The following is an 18,873-nucleotide window of genomic DNA, read 5'->3' as shown; positions in this document are numbered from 1 at the left end:
AGTGTCCAACAAAGATCTTTCTGGGAGAAGCTTAAGTAAATGGGGCCAGCTATAGGCTCAAACAGGTCTGACAGCCCCTCCCTTGCTCCTACAGCTTTATAGCTAAGGCTGCCTTGATCATCAGTATTGACTTTGGCTACCTATAAGGTATCTTGCTTAACTCCCCAGGTGATAGGTAACGCTGCCCTCTCCTGTAACCACCAACAGTGCCTCAGGGATTTGAGGTCAGGGGCTGCTCCCTTAAGTCCTGCATCAGAGAAGTTTTCCTCTCATTCCATCTCAACTCATCTTATCTTGCCCCTGCTTTTTTCCTCTTTCACTGTCTCTCCTTCCCTTCTCTAGGCTTCTCTTTTGCTCCCTTCCCTTCTGTGGTTTGTTAAACCAGTCTCTAATCTCTTCACACCCTGGAAGGTGTGTCCCTCTCTGCCACTCCCCAGAGTTGTCACCAGGTTTCCATAGCTCCATTGTTCAACAATTTGCCAAGGTAACCATTAACTCAGCCCTTAGCTGTGTTTCCCTACCTTCTCTTCTCTGGAGAGGATCTTCCAATCACTGGTCTGCACACTGAAGTCATCTCACCCCCATCATCTTTTCTTGCCTCTTGGGTGGGATCTTCCCATTCCAGGGTACCGAGAACAAAGCTGAGAGATTGGGAGATGTAATTTAGTGATAGAGAGCTTGCTTAGTGTGGGCAAAGCCCTGGGTTCAAGTCTCTGCACGCGCACACACACACACACACACACACCAAAAAAAGAGAGAGAGAGAGAGAGAGAGAGAGAGAGAGAAACTGATTTTTTTTTTCTTTTGCTATACTGGGGATTTGATCCCAGGGGCTCTCTACCACTGAGCTACACTCCCAGCCTTTATTTTTTATTTTTTTAAAGACAGGGTCTTGCTAAATTTCAGAGGCTGGCCTAAACTTGCCATTCTCCTACCTCAGCCTCCTGACTTGCTACAATTACAGGCATGTGTCTCCACACTGGAAAGAAAGATGGAGTTTTAAAAAGTACATATTTGTTTGTTTCTTTGTTTCTGCCTCACAACCTCCTCCCTCTCCCTTCCCACCAAACGCCCTAAAAAATAAACTTCATAGAGTAAGGACTTCATTATGTTTACTTCTTAGAGTCCATCACCTGTCACAGAGTAGGCACTAAATAAATAGATGCTGAGCTAGGTGTGGTGGCATATGCCTGTAATCCCAGCAGATTAGGAGGCTGAGGCATGAGGATCACAAATTCGAGGCCAGCCTCAGCAATTTAATGAGGCTCTAAGCAACTCAGTGAGGACACTGTCTCAAAATAAAGATTTTTTAAAAAGGACTATGGGCTGGGGTTGTGGCTCAGTGGTAGAGTACTTGCCTAGCACAGGTAAGGACCTGGGTTCGATCCTCAGCACCACATAAAAATAAACAAATAAAATAAAGGTATTGTGTCCATCTACAACCAAAAAAAAATTATTTTAAAAAGTGGGGGCTATGGATATAGCTCAGTGGTATAGCACCCCTGGGTTCAATCCATAGTACTACTACTGATAATAATAATAATAATTAACAAAGATAAATGCTGAATGAATTAATGCCATCCTCTGTCCTTAGGAGTATGTATGTGTGTATGTAGGAGTACGGCAATAACCCAATAAGTGTGTAAGTGTTCTTATTTGTTCTACTGCTTTCAGAATTTGGTATAATTTGAATAATTCAATGTGGGTGGGGATAATAAATTAGCCCTGTAGTGCCCTTTTGGGGATGGTCATACCCTGGATCCAAGAAACAGGCAAAAATAGGGTTGAGATAGGAGTCCCACTTCTTATTTCCACTTGTTTATTTAAAACACGTATATAGCTCTTACTTTATTTGCCAGGCACTGTTCCAAATTCTTTATAAATATTAACTCAGAGGGTACAAATATTAACTTAGTTGCTGTTGGCAAAGGTTTAATGTTACTTCTCTCCACTCTCCAAGGGGAAAAAAAAAAAAGTGCCTCTGGCCCTTTAAAGTCAGCCTCCTTCCGAAACCCCAGCCCAACTCCCCAGACCCCATCCAGGCTCTGGGACTCCACCCCGCGTCAATCAAAACCCAGAAACTGTTCGGGTCAGAGGCCCGCTGCTAAGCAACGATAGAGGGCGGGAAGTTTGAACGTTCTAGCACCGCCCCAAATGCGAATAGTCCAATGAACACCCAGATTCTTCTGCGCCTGCGGTCTACTCCACCTTCACGCCTGGTTGGATCTCTGGGCGGTCCAGGATCCTCCAACCAATAAACCGCTACGGGGGTGGTGCGAGTGCGCGCGCATCCCGCCCACCCGCCGACGAGCCCCTCCTGCAGGCTCGCTGTTGTTGGTGGTGGTTGGGCTGTTTCTCGCGTGTAGGGACTGAGGTGACGGAAAAGGCGGGAAAATGTCGCGAGTTGGTGCCAGTGGTGGGTTGGAGACTTGAGAGCAATAGGCTGTGATCATTGGGCGTGGCTGGCAGAAGCAGAAGTTAGACGTGTACAATTCGCCCCACAGGGCCCTCAACCCTTCTCCTTCCAAAGTACAATCTCCTTGTGACAGAAATGAGGGTGGGGCGCGTGGAGTTTCCTAGTCTGTTCTTTAGTGAAATAGATGAGCAGTCGCCCTCAGAATGCCCCCATATCTTGCAACCCAGCTTTTTACGCCCCTATGTCGCCAGTGGGTTTGTCTTTCCACGCACCACCCTAGCTAGAATGGCACTTCTGAACCGCCCTCACTTTCCTATATCCGCAGAGTTCCAAGCCCATGACCTTCCAAGCAACCCCAGGCAGGACGCCTCAGGGACTGGGACCTGGGGCGGTCTCTGCCAGGTTCCCCAACTTGGTCCCAGCACCGGGCCCCGCGGAAGCCAATGAAGAGGAAGATGAGGAGGAGGAAGGACCAGCCGAGGTGTTCTAGAGAGCCAACCGGGAGTTGATAAGGAAAAACTGGCTATTAGAATAAAAGGGGTTGGGAGGACTGGGCAAGTCTTCTTCATGAGCCTCTGGTTCCAGTGGGATGCTGTCTATCCCAAGAGATTTGATAAAATTATTAACAGGCTTGGTGGATGCAGTTTGCCTGTAATCCCAGCGATTGGGGACGCTAAAGCAGGAGGATTGCAAATTCATTTTGAGGCCAGCCTGGGTAATTTTTTCAAGACCCTGTCTCGAAATAAAAGGGGCTGAGATGTAGCTCAGTAGTGAATTGCCTCTGTTCAATCCCTGATGGCAAAACCCTACACTTACAGTGGTTCACATATTGATTTTCTTTCTTCCTTGTGGGACAGATCCATCTGTGTGTGTTATGGAATTCAGGATACCTGGGCATTGCCTACTATGACACTAGTGACTCCATTGTTCACTTCATGCCAGATGCCCCAGACCATGAGAGCCTCAAGCTTCTTCAAAGAGGTGGGGGCAGATCAATGAATCCCTCTTCTCTCTGGGATTGGAAATATGTTTCACTCATATGTACTTACCTGAAAATCAATTTCCTAGTTGACAACCAGAGGCCCCTTCTGTTGGTTTTAGGAATCCATTTCCATTATTTTAAAAATATTTATTAATTGTTTATAATGTATCAAGAACTGCAGATAGTCCTGGTCAAATCAGTTATTTTTTTTTTTGTCTTCTAGGGATTTATAGTCTATTGACAATTTCCAGGGCATCTCTCTTGCCTCCCACCATCCTGATGGTCACTATCTTTCTAAATCTCATTCCTTTTACCTCTATTCCTGATATGTGGAGCACCTCCTCCTTTTAGAGGGAAAAAATAAATAAATTCTTGAGAGGGAACAAGGGGCAAGAAGAGAGCTACAGTTTCCCTTTTAGTCAAAGGATAAAGATCCTTAATCTCATTTATTCTTTGTTCTCTTTCTAAGTTGTGGATGAAATCAATCCCCGGTCTGTTGTTACCAGTGCCAAACAGGATGAGAATATGACTCATTTTCTAGGGAAGCTTGGTAAGGAGTGGGTTGGGAAATGGGATAATAGTAAAGGATTAAGATATGTAATGTTGCAGGAAGCTAGAATTGGGCTAGAGAGAGTGGGACAGAGGTAAAAGAACTAAAATGTACAGAATGATGGCTTTGTCTTTGCCTCCCCCACAGCCTCCCAGGAGCACAGAGAGCCAAAGAGACCTGAAATCATACTTTTGCCAAGTGTGGATTTTGGTATCTCCTTCTTTTGCTTTGCCAATAACCCATCCCAGTGTCAGGGCTATGGAGCTCTAAGGGGATGATTGAGACAGTATTGAGATTGGTGAGCCAAGTGGGTGGAGGTTGGAATGAACTCAGACATTTTATACCCCAGTCACCTTTCCTTCTGCTTTCCTTTCTCCTAATTCCACCCTATCATCAGAGACCTCCCCTCAGATGTACTGCTTACAAGAGTGATTTTTTGCTTAAAAAAAAAAAGTTAAAAGGCACTCAGTGGCTCTGATGATTCATAAGACATTTCCGTAACATTCCCAGGTTTACAGAATAGACAGAGAATGTTCTATTCTAATTTGATGTTAAGGCAGTAACATTAATTCCTCTATCAATATAATCATCTTTTTTTTTTTAGTTGTTGATAGACCTTTATTTTATTTATTTTTATATGGTGCTGAGAATTGAACCCAGTGTCTCATACATGCCGGGCAAGTATGCTACCAATGAGCCGCAGTCCCAGTACTCAGCATTATCTTTTAAACCAAATCTCCAATTCCAGATAGATAGCTTTCTCTCCTAAGTCATTAATCTTTCTCAGGTTGTGCTCTCAAACATATTTGCTTTATATGTGTAATAAAAGGAGTATTAGACTAAGAATCTGAAAATATTTTTTTTCTTTTTCTTTCTAGGGAATGAATTCAGTAGTGCTTAACCACTGAGCCACATCCCCAGCCCTTTTTTGTATTTTATTTAGAGACAGGGTCTCATTGAGTTACTTATGGCCTCACTGAGTTGCTGAGGCTAGCTTTGAACTCTCAATTCTTCTGCCTCAGTTTTCCTAGTTGCTAGGATTACAGGTGTGCACCACCACACCTGGCTCTTTTTTTTTTTTTTGTACCAGGGATTGATTTCCAGGGTGCTTAATCACTGAGCCACATCCCCAGCCCTTTTTTGGTATTTTATTTAGAGACATGGTCTCACTGAGTTGCTTAGGGCCTCACTAAATTGCTGAGGCTGGCTTTGAACTTGAGATCTTCCTGCCTCAGCCTCCCTAGTTGCTGGGATTATAGGTGTGCACTACCATGCCCGGCTAAAATTTTGGTTCTTGCTTCAGCTTTCCATTAATTACCTATGTGAGCTTGGGCAAGTCACATCATCTTTCTTGCTTCTATTGTCTTATTCTTAAAATGGGGTGAAAAAAGCTGGGCATAATAACACATGCCTGTAATCCCAGCAATTTGGGATGCTGAGGCATGAGGATCATAAGTTCAAGGCCAGCCTCAGCAATTTAGAGAGGCTCTAAGCAACTTATTAAGACCCTGTCTCAAAATAAAAAGTAAAAAGGGCTGGGCATATGGCTCAGGGGTAAAGTGCCCCTTGGTTTAATCCCTCCTATCAAAAAAAAAAAAAAGGTGGGGTGAAAAATTTAGCTATGAAATCTTTCCCTCCCCTACTGCCCCAAAATAGGTCTGGAGATAAGCAAACAACGTCTCCTTTCTGGAAACTACTCCTTTATCCCGGAGTCCATGACTGCCACTGAAAAAATCCTTTTCCTCTCCTCCATTATTCCCTTTGACTGCCTTCTCACGGTATGTTGGGTCCTGGGGTTGGGTTCTGTATTATACTGGCCTATCTGTGGAAAATAATAGTTTTCCCTAGTGTTGACCAGCTTCCAGGACGTTATTATGTCCCCCAACTCCACTGCTGATTCCCTCCCAGGTCCGGGCACTTGGAGGACTGCTCAAGTTCCTGGGTCGAAGAAGAATTGGAGTTGAACTGGAAGACTATAATGTCAGCATCCCCATCCTGGGCTTTAAGAAATTTGTGTTGTAGGTGATTTGGCTTAACCTCAATCAAAGTAAAGTGGGATTTGGAGGCTTAAAAAGTAAGCCAGGGGTAGGGGACAGTGACCCAGTGAGTGAAGTGCATTTGAACAGGAGAACCCGAGGGGCTATGGAGCTCTGAGAGGATCAGGACACTATTCAGAGAGGAGAGCCAAATGGGTGGAGGTTGTAATGAACTCAGACCTTTTATACCCCAGTCGCCTTCCCTTCTGTTTGCTTTCTGTCCTCAGGACCCATCTTGTGAGCATAGATCAAGACACTTACAGGTGAGGAGGTGGAGGCAGGCTGCCATCTCTAGGGGATAGAAGGATTAAGGTTAATGCTCTAATAATCCTAATGAGGTTCTAATTTCCCTAATCCTGGGGCTATTAAGATATCTTTCCCTGAAGGAAAGGAAAGGGGCGGGGATGAAGGGAAGAAAGGAAGAAAAGCACAAAGGTATCACTTTGCTTTTGTGTCTTTTTTTTTTTTTTTTTTTTTTTTTTTTGGTGGGGATGCTGAAGATCAAACCCAGGGCCTGGCATGTGCTAGGCAAGTGCTGTGCCACTGAACTATACCCCTGGCCTGCCACTTTTCTTTTCTGAATGGAGAAACTAAAGCATAGAAGAGTGAGAGATAAACCTTACATCAAGACTTGATTTTAGAAGGATGTTTCTAGTCCCCATTCTATTTTCTCAGTCTTCAAAAATCAAGTAACCCCAAAATCTTTCATTTCTCCCTGATAGTGTTTTACAGATTTTTAAGAGTGAGGCTCACCCCTCAGTATACAAAGTGGCCAGTGGACTGAAGGAGGGGCTTAGCCTTTTTGGTAGGTGTGTCCCATCCCTAACCCCACACTACAAAAACCTGTGATAAAAGCTGTTGACTAAAGTGTGTCCTATCCCCTCTTTCCCACTTTACTCCCATTGCCAGCTGTCTCTTCTAAGCTAGTTCAGCTTTATTATCATCTTTGTACCTGCTCTGAGGTTAAGCATCTCTCCATACTCTAACTGTATAGTATTTGCATATAGTTGTGATTTTACCAGTACTATGTTCATTCCCCTGGTCTGTGTGAATGTTTATATAGCTGGATACCTGATAGGAATTTGGGCAGGGCCTATGTACAGGGCCTATGCTTGCAGGACAGCTTCTCAAACTATTGAGTTGTGTAACTTCCATAACTGCCTGTGTTTGATTAATAGTCTTTACAGCCTTTTGGATGTAAGTTATATCTGCATCTCTCAAGGAATTGTGTCTAATTGTTACATATGTGCATTGGGCTCTTTGTGAATGTTACGTTATGCCTGCTTCCTGTATTTTTCTGGCTGAGCATTGCTATAAGTGTCCTTCCCTTCCCCAGTCTCCATGGAATCAATCCTATGTCTGGGTCCCCAGGCCAGCCTACCTTGTAACAAGCTCATTCCCTGCCCATACTCCCTACAGGAATTCTCAACAGATGCCGCTGTAAGTGGGGAGAGAAACTACTCAGGTGAGTGGATCTCAGACACATGCTACACACTAACGCATAGGTCTCATGTACATACTACATACTGAGTCCTAGTAATAGCAGTCTACAGACTCACACATACCACTCCATCTACCAGTAATAATAAAACAACTACCCTGTTCTGAACTCTGGCTAAATGCATGTAATTAATTCTTACAATAATCCCATGTAGTAGCTAGTATTACCCTTATTTTTTGTTTTCAGCAAAGATACACCCGTTGATGATATTCAGACATGCACATATACAAGCAGCAGAAACATTACAAAAGTCACAAAACACTCATGTAACACTGGTAATATCTTTAATTATAAAAAACATATTTCATGGGCTGGGGTTGTAGCTCAGTTGATAGAGTGTCTGCCTTGCATGTGTGAGGCACTGGGTTTGAGCCTCAGCACCACATAAAAAAAATTTAAAATAAAAATTTAAAAACAAATAAATAAAATAAAGGTATTGTAACTGTCTACAACTAAAAAATTTAAAAAAAACAAACATTTCAAGCTGGGCGCGGTGGCGCACGCCTGTAATACCAGTAGTTCAGGAGGTTGAGACAAGAGGATCGAGAGTTCAAAGCCAGCCTCAGCAACAGCAAGGCGCTAAGCAACTCAGTGAGACTTGGTTTCTTTTTTTTTTTTTTTTTTTTAAAGAGAGAGCGAGAGTGAGAGCAAGAGAGAGAGAGAGAGAGAGAATGAGAATTTTTTTTAATATTTATTTTTTAGTTCTCGGCGGACACAACATCTTTGTTTGTATGTGGTGCTGAGGATCGAACCCGGGCTGCACGCATGCCAGGCGAGCGCGCTACCGCTTGAGCCACATCCCCAGCCCCGAGACTTGGTTTCTAAATAAAATACAAAATAGGGCTGGGGAACTCAGTGGCTGAGTACCCCTGAATTCAATCCCTGGTACCCACTCCCCCACAAAAAAACAAACATACTTCAAGGGCTGAGAATGAGTCAATGGTAGAGCACTTGTCTAGCATGTGTGAGGCCTTGGGTTTTGTTCCTGACACCACAAAAAAAGAAAAAAAATCAAAACTTGAGTTATTCTGTGATGATTCCTAAATTCATGTCCCTAATTGTGAACTCCACATGTGTAATGCTAATTATATACTAATGCCATCCATAGTTTCCTCAAGCACCTCAAACTCAGGACATCCAAAACTAGTGTCCACAAAAACTGCTGTTCTTGCAGCCTTTTCTGGTTAATGGCATTGCTGGCAATATAGCTTCTCAAACTATGGACCTCAGATAGATGCTTCTCTCCCTCACCCTCATATTCAATTATTCACTAATGTCTATTGATTCTATCCTGAAATGTCTCTCTTAGCCATCCTTTCTTGGTCTTTCCACTGCTCCTATTGTAGCTATAATAATTTCTTACCTGGAACTTTGCATTTACCTCCAGATTGGTGTCTCTGCCTCTTATCTCTTCTTTTTCCAATTCTTCATTCTAAAATACTTGACATACCAACACAGAGGTCTGATTGTGTCATTCTACTTTCTTTTAAACTTTGAAGTAGAAACAAAATAACAGGAAGCTGTCCGTAATATTACCTTCAGGATGAAGATGAGCTTTTTTTGCACTCGACCAATGAGCCACATCCCCAGCCCTATTTTGTATTTTATTTAGAGGAAGGGTCCCACTGAGTTGCTTAGTATCTTACTTTTGCTGAGGCTGGCTTTGAACTCACAGTCCTCCTGCCTCAGCCTCACAAGCCGCTGGGATGACAGGTATTTGCCCTCTTGCCTGGCATTACAGATTAGCAGTATGGGGTGGAGCTGGAGCTCAGTGGCAGAGCACTTGCTAACACGTGTGAGGCACTGGGTTCAATCCTCAGCACCACATAAAAATAAAATAAAAGTATGCTTTCCATCTGTAACTACAACATTTTTTTTTTTTTAAGATTAGCAGTATGAGGCTGGGGTTGTGGCTCAGTGGTAGAGCGCTTGCCTAGCACATTGCAAGACGCTGAGTTTGATCCTCAGCACCACATAAAAATAAATAAATAAAATAAAGGTATTTTATCCAATTACAACAACAAAAAAGAGAAATTAGCAGTACGATGCTGCAGTATGATGTTCAGGTTGTCTTCCATTCAACCCAATTTTAATTTGCACGTACCTTCCCAAACTTCTAAGTTCTTTCCTACTAGATCCACTGTGCATTTTAGTTATTTAGGGATACTTGCTATTATGGAAACACATCATGCTTGTGTTTATGCTTTTCCTTTGGGAAAATATTTCACCTATTCTCCCTTTGTCAAAATCTTATATCCTCTTAAAGAGGCAAAACCTTGTTGGTAAAGCTTTCATAAGTACCTGTAAATAAATAAACATGTACCTTCCATGTGATTACACGGTGCTTGTTTTTCAATTGCACTGACACATAAAATTAGAATTAGCAGTTAGTGAGCCTGCTTGCCTCCATAGCTGTGAACTTTTATCTAGTGGTCATTCCTGTTACCTCAGTGCCTGACACATGGCCTTGTTGGTAATAGCACTGAGTGATTGAACATGACACACAAATCAAACATACCAGTCAAATCATCTCTAAAAACTCAAGAGTAGAAACCTTTCCTAGCCTACAGCCTCGCCCTGCTGCAATGTATACATTCTGGAGTTTAATTTAGAATAATCTCTGAGGTCATCTCCAAGTAATTGGTGGAGTAGTTTAATTACCCAACTCCAGTGCTTCAAGTGTAGATCTCTAATCTCAACCAGGGATGGAAGAAATTCCCAGTGGAGAAGAGAACAGGATTAAAGATGGGGAAGAAGTGCAGATTTCCCAGAGGGGATACACAGGTTATGGAATCAGCCTGAGTGATGAATTAAACCTGAACAGGGTGCTGAGAAGGTAACTGAATGTCACATTGTGCTCTAAAGAGCACTGTTCTGCCAGTCTGGAGACCTGAGTTTGAGACTCAGATGTACTTCTCATTATCAGGATGACCTTGGACAACTTACTTACCCATTAAGGGCATCAGGTGTAAAATTAGGGAATTGGCTTGGCTAAGGTCTCTGTGGCACAGTAGAAGATGAGTTAGAGATATCTACATGTTATATAACAGAGTCTGCTCAGTGAGGCTCATGTCCTCTCCACAGAGGGTGGAGTGGGTATTCAACTGCTGTGGTTGAAGCCCACTGTAGATCAGAGTAGAAGTGCCTAAAATCCACCCTTGAATCCAACTGGGTTTTCTGTTTCATTCTAATTTGAGCTGTTCTGACCCAGGGTAATCAGTTATAGACTGTAATGTGAAATACGTATCAACAGGCTCCAATGTCTCTGCATGGTGGCTTTTAGATAAAATTCTTAATGGTTTGCTCTAATGTAGAAATGAATCCATGGGCTCTAGTCCTTTCTCTTCATACCATAGGGAGATAGGGATTCCTAGAATTCAATAAACAGAGGAAACATTTATTTCTATATACTATTTTTACTTATTAGGATATACTTCTAAATGCAAAAATGCAAATAATAATATAAACCTCTGTATTTCCACCAGCCAATTTAAGACACTCTTGGGTTGCCTCCATAGCTTAGTGGTAGAGCATTTGCTTAATGTGTGCAAGACCCTGGATTCAGTCCCCAGCACTGAAAAAAAAAAGAAAAGAGAAAATAAGAATAAAACTTATTCTTAAAGCCTCTTAAATGTTCCTCTCCTCATCAATCCTCTCTTCTTTGTAGAGATGTCCATTATTATGAATTGCAGGCTCATCATTCCACATGGGACAGTTACATATTTTCACAGGAAGAACAAGAAAAGACAAATATCTGTGCTATTACCCAAAGATACTTTCACAGCTAAATACAGACATGCAAACTTGTACTGACTCACCCTCTCCTTAGTCACAGAGAGAGCTACAGTGTTGGCACACAAATGCCTCAGCACACTGCTCTCCCTCTAAAATATTGACAAGCTCCATCACATATCCACATGGAATGACACATGGTCTTATCCATCAAACCATGATGAACAGACACACTCATACATCTTGCAGTTGCCAGTTGACATACATAAACACACCCACATAGATAGGACATTGCACTTGCCAGTACGTTTCCATAGCATGTCACCCATACACATTGACACAATCCCCAGGGATTTCCAAACATATTTTGACAAATTGTGATCAAGACCGTAATGAAACAGATGTAATTTCTAGTCTTCCCTCCCAAACCCTCCTTTCCAGGCTCTGGTTCACACGCCCAACTCAGGACCTGGGAGAACTCAATTCCCGTTTGGATGTCATTCAATTTTTTTTGCTGCCCCAGAATCTGGACATGGCTCAGATGTTGCATCGGCTTATGAGTCACATCAAGAATGTGCCTGTGAGCCCAGGGTTCAGGGCTGGGAAGTGGGGAAGGACATTAGCTTCTTGAGGGGCATTCAGGTGGGAGAGAGAAAATGGTGATTTTCCCTTTGTCTAACTGTAGCTGATTCTGAAACGCATGAAGTTGTCCCACACCAAGGTCAGTGACTGGCAGGTTCTGTACAAGGTAAGGTTTCCCTTTTTTGGTAAGACAGGGTGGGTACCAGGGATTAAACTCAGGGCACTTGACCCCTGAGTCACAACCCCAGCCCTTTTTCGTATTTAGAGACAAGTTCTCATGAGTTGCTTAGCACCTTGCTTTGCTGAGGCTGGCTTTGTAATCAAGATCCTCCTGCCTCAGCCTCTTGAGCCATTGGATTATAGGCGTGTGTCATCGTGCCTGGCAAAGCTTCCCTTCTTGAACCCCAGAAGTCCAAGTTAAGCCTCTTGACCTATGTTCCAGACTCTTTTAATTAACTCTAATCACCTTGTCTAACTTTATTCCATCACTTTTTTTTGGCATTAGGGATTGAACTCAGGGGCACTTGGCCCCTGAGTCATATCCGCAGCCCTATTTTATATTTTATTTAGAGACAGGGTCTCACTGAGTTGCTTAGCATCTCATTTTTGCTGAGGCTGGCTTTGAACTCAAGATCCTCTTGCCTCAGCCTCCCGAGCCACTGGGATTACAGGCATGTGCTACCATGCCTGGCCTATCACTTTTTAAAAGTTATGTATTGTGGAAAATGTAAAAAATATTTAGAGGGCTGGGGTTGTGGCTCAGTGGTAGAGTGCTAAACTATCAGTTCAAGGCCCTGGGTTCAATCCTCAGCACCACATAAAAATAAATAAAATAAAGATATTGTTTTCCAACAATAACTAAAAAAATAAATATTTAAAAAATATTTAGAGAGAATAATATTATTAATCTTATGCAATTTCAACACACATTCACTCCTGCCAATGTTGTTTTATCTATCTCTCTTCCTACTTTTCTCTTTTTAGATTATTCTGAATTCCAGCCACTATTTAATTTTATTCATACATATTTCAGTGTCGTTACTAAAAAGAATTGTTATTATTATGTGTGGTACTGGTAATTGAAGCTAGGGCTGCTCATGCTTAGCAAGTGCTCTACTCCTGGGCTACATACCAGCCTATATTTTTTTTAAGATGAATTTTTTTATAACTATTTATTTTTATGTGGTGCTGAGGATCAAATCCAGTGCCTCCCACATGCTAGGTGGGCAGTCTACCACTGAGCCACAACTCCAGCCCTGGCAGCCTGTATTTTTAAATTTTGAAACAGGATCTCCCTAAATTGCCCAGGCTGGCCTCAAACTTGCAGTCCTTCTGCCTCAGCCTCTCAAATAGCTGTGGTTACAGGCGTGCACCATTTGTACCTGGCTACCTAGAATGTGAACTCATTTGGGTCAGGGGTCATTTATCTTTTGTCTGTGTGGCCTCAGTGTTTAGTACAGTGCCTGGCACAGTTTTATAGTTGCCATCTCCTCTGCATTTGTTTTTGTCTTTAAGATCTTCACTTTGTATTTTTTCCTTTTCGTCTTTGGTTTCTTTGTTTTTGGTACCAACAATTGAACCCAAGGGTGCTTAATCACTGAGCCATATCCCCAGCTCTTTTTATTTTTTATTTTGAGACAGGGTCTAACTAGGTTGCTTACAGCCTTGCTAAGTTGCTGAGGCTGGTGTCCAACCTGCAATCTTTCTGCCTCAGTCTCCTGTTCCTTTGGCATTACAGGTGTGCACACCACACTCAGCTTCTTATTGTTCTCTGTTCTTTTCAGTCTGTCACTGTCCCCTTCCCTTAGCCCAACCTGGGTGGGGGTCACCTTCCTTGCTGCATTTCTCCTCAGACTGTGTACAGTGCCTTGGGACTAAGGGATGCTTGCCGCTCCCTGCCCCAGTCCATTCAGCTTTTTCGGGACATTGCCCAAGAATTCTCTGATGACCTGCATCACATTGCCAGCCTCATTGGCAAAGTGGTGAGTGGAAGGAAAGAGGGCATATTGAGAGAAGGAAGAGGAATGGGGCTGGAGAATGGAAAAGGAGTGGGGTCTAGGGAATGTAGTATGGCAGATGGGGAAGCATGGGAGATGTTGAGGTCAGTTGGGTGACTGAAGAATTGTGTTGGGTGACTGACGGATAGTGAGCCTGGAGTGGTGACACAGACCTGTAATCCCACTATTTAGGGAGGCTGAGGCAGAAGGATCACAAATTCAAGGCCAGCCTGGGAGACCTTCTCACAAAATAATATTTTAAAAAATGGTGGCTAGAGAAGTAGCTTAGTGTGCAAGGGTCTGGGCTCAATCTCCAATACCATCATCACCACCACCAAAAAAAAAAAAAAAAAAAAAAATTGGATGGTCAGAGGAGGCGGCAGAACATCAGGAAAAGTGTCTGGAGAGTTAGGGTTAAGATAGGATTATAGGAGGAATTGGGCCCAAGGAGGGCAAGACAGAGATGGTGCTAGGTGATAAGAAACAGCTTCTTGTCTGTTTTCACAGGTGGACTTTGAGGGCAGTCTTGCTGAAAATCGTTTCACAGTTCTCCCCAATGTAGACCCTGAAATTGATGAGAGTGAGTGTTGGGTGTGGGAATGGGCCTGTTAGCCCCCAAATAAAGCCTGCCCATCAGTGGGGTATCATTCTCAACAGACGGTCACTACAACTAGCAGCCAGATCAGGGACCTTACTTTTTTTTTAATATTTATTTTTAGTTGTAGTTGGACACAGTACCTTTATTTTATTTACTTATATTTATGTGGTGCTGAGGATCGAACCCAGGGCCTCCTGCGTGCTAGGCAAGCGCTCTACCGCTGAGCCACAACCCCAGCCCCAGGGACCTTACTTTTAATATATGCATGCCTTCCACCCTCCTAGAAAAACGAAGGCTGATGGGTCTTCCCAGTTTCCTCACTGAAGTTGCTCGGAAGGAGCTGGAGAATCTGGACTCCCGTATTCCATCATGCAGTGTCATCTACATCCCTCTGGTGAGGGAAGGAGGGTGGCTGTAGCCTCTAGGGGTCTTTTAGAGGAAATGTTAGGTTTATGAAAGACATATTGGTAGGTAAGAAATCTTGGAGGGAGGAGTCTGAAGATCATGAGCCTTTTGGTGACTTTAGCCTCCTAAGGGAGGCATGGGGTATACCTTCATGGGTTTTGGGGCTTCCTCTAGGCAGAGAAGGTGTCCAGTAGGTCACTTCCTGCTCTGTGTTTTATTCTCCCCAGATTGGCTTCCTTCTTTCTATTCCCCGCCTTCCTTCTATGGTAGAGGCTGGTGACTTTGAAATTGAGGGACTGGATTTCATGGTAAGACCCTTAACTTCTGTAGGAGGTATAAAATGCAGCAGCTGGGTGAGGGCTTTGCCCCATCAGCACAGCCCAATATGAGATTTCTCCTCTGTAGTGGTGTTTTTGTTTTTGTTTTGCCTTCCTTTCTTTTTGATACTGGGGTTTGGAGATTGGACCCAGGGATACTATACCATTGAGCTATATCCCTACCCCTTTTTATTTTCTGGTTTGAGACAGGGTCTCAGTAAGTTCGCCAGGCTGGCTTCAAATTTGTAATACTCCTGCCTCAGCCTCCAGAATTGCTAGGATTATAGCAATGTGTGCTCCATTGTGCCTGGCTTCTTCTTTGTAGTTTTACTTTGAGCTCTACCAGTTATGAGATGAAGGAGAGAGAAGTCAGAACACTGTAGTTACAGCTAGAAAAGTGGGAGAGGAGAGGAGGACCAAGAGATGCACAGCTCACAGCTCTAACCCTTGTACCCAGTTTCTCTCAGAGGAGAAGCTGCACTATCGCAGTGCTCGAACCAAGGAGCTGGATGCATTGCTCGGGGACCTGCACTGTGAGATCCGGGGTGAGGAAACCAAGAAGCTGGAGTTTGGTAATGCTTCCAATAGGCCCTTTTCTTTCTGCTCTTAGCCTCTCTTTCACTCTGACTCTACATATTCCTCTCTGAATGTCTCTGGGAGTCTCAGACTGAATTTATATGCCTGCTTTCGGGACCCTCTGTGGGCCTCTCTCCTTCACTTTCTCCTAGAAGTGACCCCTGGCTCCCTTCCTCACCCACTCCCAGACCAGGAAACCCTATTGATGTACCAGCTGCAGTGCCAGGTGCTGGCAAGGGCAGCTGTCTTGACCCGAGTATTGGACCTTGCCTCCCGCCTGGATGCCCTGCTGGCTCTTGCCAGTGCTGCCCGGGACTATGGCTACTCAAGGCCCCATTATTCCCCCCAGCTCCATGGGGTACGAATCCATAATGGCAGGTGAGAGGAGAGGGGGTTGGAGGCATAGATAAAAGGTGTGCAAAGGCCTCATCTTCTGGAGGGTTCATTTGTCTGGATCATGGACCATGTAAGGTACCTCTCCACCCACTACAGACATCCTCTGATGGAACTATGTGCCCGAACCTTTGTGCCCAATTCTGCAGAATGTGGTGGGGACAAAGGCAGGGTCAAAGTCGTCACTGGACCCAATTCCTCAGGAAAGAGCATATACCTTAAACAGGTGAGAAGGAGTCCTACAACCTGAGCCTTGGGCATCTTCTACATCTTTTTCACCCCCACCTGCCAACTAACTGAGGTTCTCTGCTCTTCTACTTCCATGTTCTCATTTCTAGCTAAGGAACAGCTATATTCTAATGGATTTTTCCATGGCCTAACCTTCCTTCACTCCCCTCTACCTAGGTACATGCCATTCCCAAGTATGCCTCCACCCACTCCCCATACCTCTTGGCTGATTCTAGATAGTGTGTTCTATACATTTTTTCTTCTATTACATTTGTCCATCTTTCTTTGATCTATCATTCATGCCTTCAGTTGAGCCTTGCTTTTTATTCAGCCCACACTATGAGACTCCACGTCCTGTCTCCTCCCCTATTCAGGTAGGCTTGATCACGTTCATGGCCCTGGTGGGCAGCTTTGTACCAGCAGAGGAGGCTGAAATTGGGGCAGTAGATGCCATCTTCACCCGAATTCATAGCTGTGAATCCATCTCCCTTGGCCTCTCCACCTTCATGATCGACCTCAATCAGGTCAAAGGGAGTAAAGGGAGGTGGGATCAGGGAAAGGGATAATGGGGAAGGAATTTGATCTGAGGAAAGCATTCCTTCTGTTGCATGTCCTTAATACTTGGGGCAGGGAGCATCCAGGTCATAAACAACACTATGAACATTTGTTGAACCTTTGCTTTGTGTGAGTCATTTGACAATGAAAGGATGAACTAAACATGCATTTCACCATGACAGAACTTGTAGTGCAGTAGGGTGGACACATATAAACAACTCTTTCACAGGCTGACTAGGGTTAGTAGTAAATGCTTCAAATGCTAATGAAACTCTCCTTGTCCACCTCCTGTCCAGCAGGTGGCAAAAGCAGTGAATAATGCCACTGAGCGATCTCTGGTTCTTATTGATGAATTCGGAAAGGGAACCAACACGGTGAGGGGAGAAACTGATGATGAACTAAGGAGGGGAAATGGAGGGGAAAGAATAGGGATGTGTGGGCAGAAAAGAAAGGACGGGAGAGGGAAAGGCCAGGGCACAAGCAGAGGGGAAGGTGGGTTTCACATCCTCTCCCCGCCCTTTGCAGGTGGATGGGCTTGCACTTTTGGCTGCTGTGCTCCGACACTGGTTGGTGCTTGGACCCATGTGCCCCCACATCTTTGTGGCCACCAACTTTCTGAGTCTTGTTCAACTACAGCTGTTGCCACAAGGGCCCCTGGTGCAGTATTTGGTGAGGAAATCAATATAGTTCCTAGGGCTCCCTTGAGTGTTTCCCAGAAGTGAGACTGGCTCTTCCATTAGAGTGGGGGCTCCAGTACTCCCCTTCTTATTAGTTCCCACAGGGACTGGCCAAGGGTTTCAGGGTAGGAAGCCAGGATTGATGATATGTGCTTCCCCCTTTTATTCTCTTTAAGACCATGGAGACCTGTGAGGATGGGAACGACCTTATCTTCTTCTATCAGGTTTGCGGAGGAGTTGCCAATGCCAGCTATGCCTCCCACACGGCTGCCCAGGCAGGGCTTCCTGAAAAACTCATTGCTCGTGGCAAAGAGGTGAAGAGATCCATGCATCCAACTACCTCTGCCTCAGGGGTCCCTTCCTCTTGGACACCTGGGTTCCTATTCCTCTTGGACACCTGGGTTCCTGGGCCCACAGGATTTCTGATCCTAATTTCTTCTTCCCCACCCCTTCCATCTTCCTTCCTGTCCCTAGGTCTCAGACTTGATCCGCAGTGGAAAACCTATCAAGCCTGTGAAGGAGTTGTTAAAGGAGAACCAAATGCAAAAGTGAGTGTTCGGCCTGGTCTCTTCATGCCTTCTCCTGCAGCTCTTCTCCCCTTCACAGAGGCTCGGAAGCCTTCCTTCAGTACTGTGCCCTTCAAGGACTCGTTCCTTCTTCCTCAAACTCCTAAATCTTCAAGGTCATAGGTTTCTTGTGCCACAGCCTTTTCCCTCTGTTCAAGGACTCAGTTAACTGTTCTTCCATAAATCTCACCATTCTCTTCCCCACTTCAGTTGCCAGACATTAGTGGACAAGTTTCTGAAACTGGATTTGGAAGATCCCAGCCTGGACTTGGACATTTTCATGAGTCAGGAAGTGTTGCCTGCTGCCACCACCATCCTCTGAGTCCTTCCTCTGCCCTCCCCAACTACCTGAGACCCAGGGGCTGCAATGCCTTTTTGGTTTTCTTATCTCCTTTAGACCCAAAGTTCTCAATTTCTGTAGAAATTTTGTTTCATGTTAGGAATAAAGTTTATTTTGGATAATGTTATTGTTTCCTTAGGCAATCCAAAACAGTACAGGAGAATAGGACAGAGATGAAGCACCAAGCAGAATTCCACAGAGGAACCTGCCCTACCTCACTAAAAGTACATTGACACTGCTATGGGAAGACCCTCAGATTCTTCCCCAGGAGACTTCTTGAGAAAAAGCTACTTAAGAAAGGCCCTGTGAAAACAGAATAAAGAAATGAAAGAGGGGTCCAAGAGAGATGGTTTTCCCCCTTATCTATGAACACCTCAGCCTTAGACAGACACCACAGGAAGGGGCCAGAGAGGCAGAAAGGG

The 18,873-nt window shown here is 44.2% G+C and overlaps 1 protein-coding gene and 1 non-coding gene across 2 annotated transcripts; one reads left to right on the top strand and one right to left on the bottom strand.

The window, feature by feature from the left end:
* The first annotated feature begins 2,300 nt into the window (after nucleotides 1-2,300).
* On the top strand, nucleotides 2,301-18,433 carry Msh5 (mutS homolog 5). Its single transcript, XM_026415378.2, has 25 exons — nucleotides 2,301-2,374; nucleotides 2,742-2,897; nucleotides 3,274-3,397; nucleotides 3,868-3,948; nucleotides 4,096-4,158; nucleotides 5,605-5,726; nucleotides 5,857-5,966; nucleotides 6,212-6,247; nucleotides 6,707-6,789; nucleotides 7,404-7,449; nucleotides 11,659-11,797; nucleotides 11,903-11,965; nucleotides 13,653-13,781; nucleotides 14,304-14,376; nucleotides 14,679-14,788; nucleotides 15,027-15,107; nucleotides 15,574-15,661; nucleotides 15,881-16,070; nucleotides 16,185-16,311; nucleotides 16,688-16,837; nucleotides 17,168-17,242; nucleotides 17,394-17,537; nucleotides 17,722-17,859; nucleotides 18,020-18,093; nucleotides 18,322-18,433. The coding sequence occupies exons 2-25, from the start codon at nucleotides 2,754-2,756 to the stop codon at nucleotides 18,431-18,433; spliced, it is 2,502 nt and encodes an 833-aa protein (XP_026271163.2). The 5' UTR covers nucleotides 2,301-2,374; nucleotides 2,742-2,753.
* Nucleotides 14,558-14,630, bottom strand: Trnaa-agc (transfer RNA alanine (anticodon AGC)). The gene has a single exon. It is a non-coding gene; the product is annotated as a tRNA-Ala (tRNA).
* Nucleotides 18,434-18,873: the final 440 nt, after the last annotated feature.

This window comes from Urocitellus parryii, chromosome 8 (assembly GCF_045843805.1).
Source record: "Urocitellus parryii isolate mUroPar1 chromosome 8, mUroPar1.hap1, whole genome shotgun sequence".
Taxonomy (NCBI): domain Eukaryota; kingdom Metazoa; phylum Chordata; class Mammalia; order Rodentia; family Sciuridae; genus Urocitellus; species Urocitellus parryii.
This window is presented reverse-complemented; position numbering and strand designations above follow the sequence as displayed.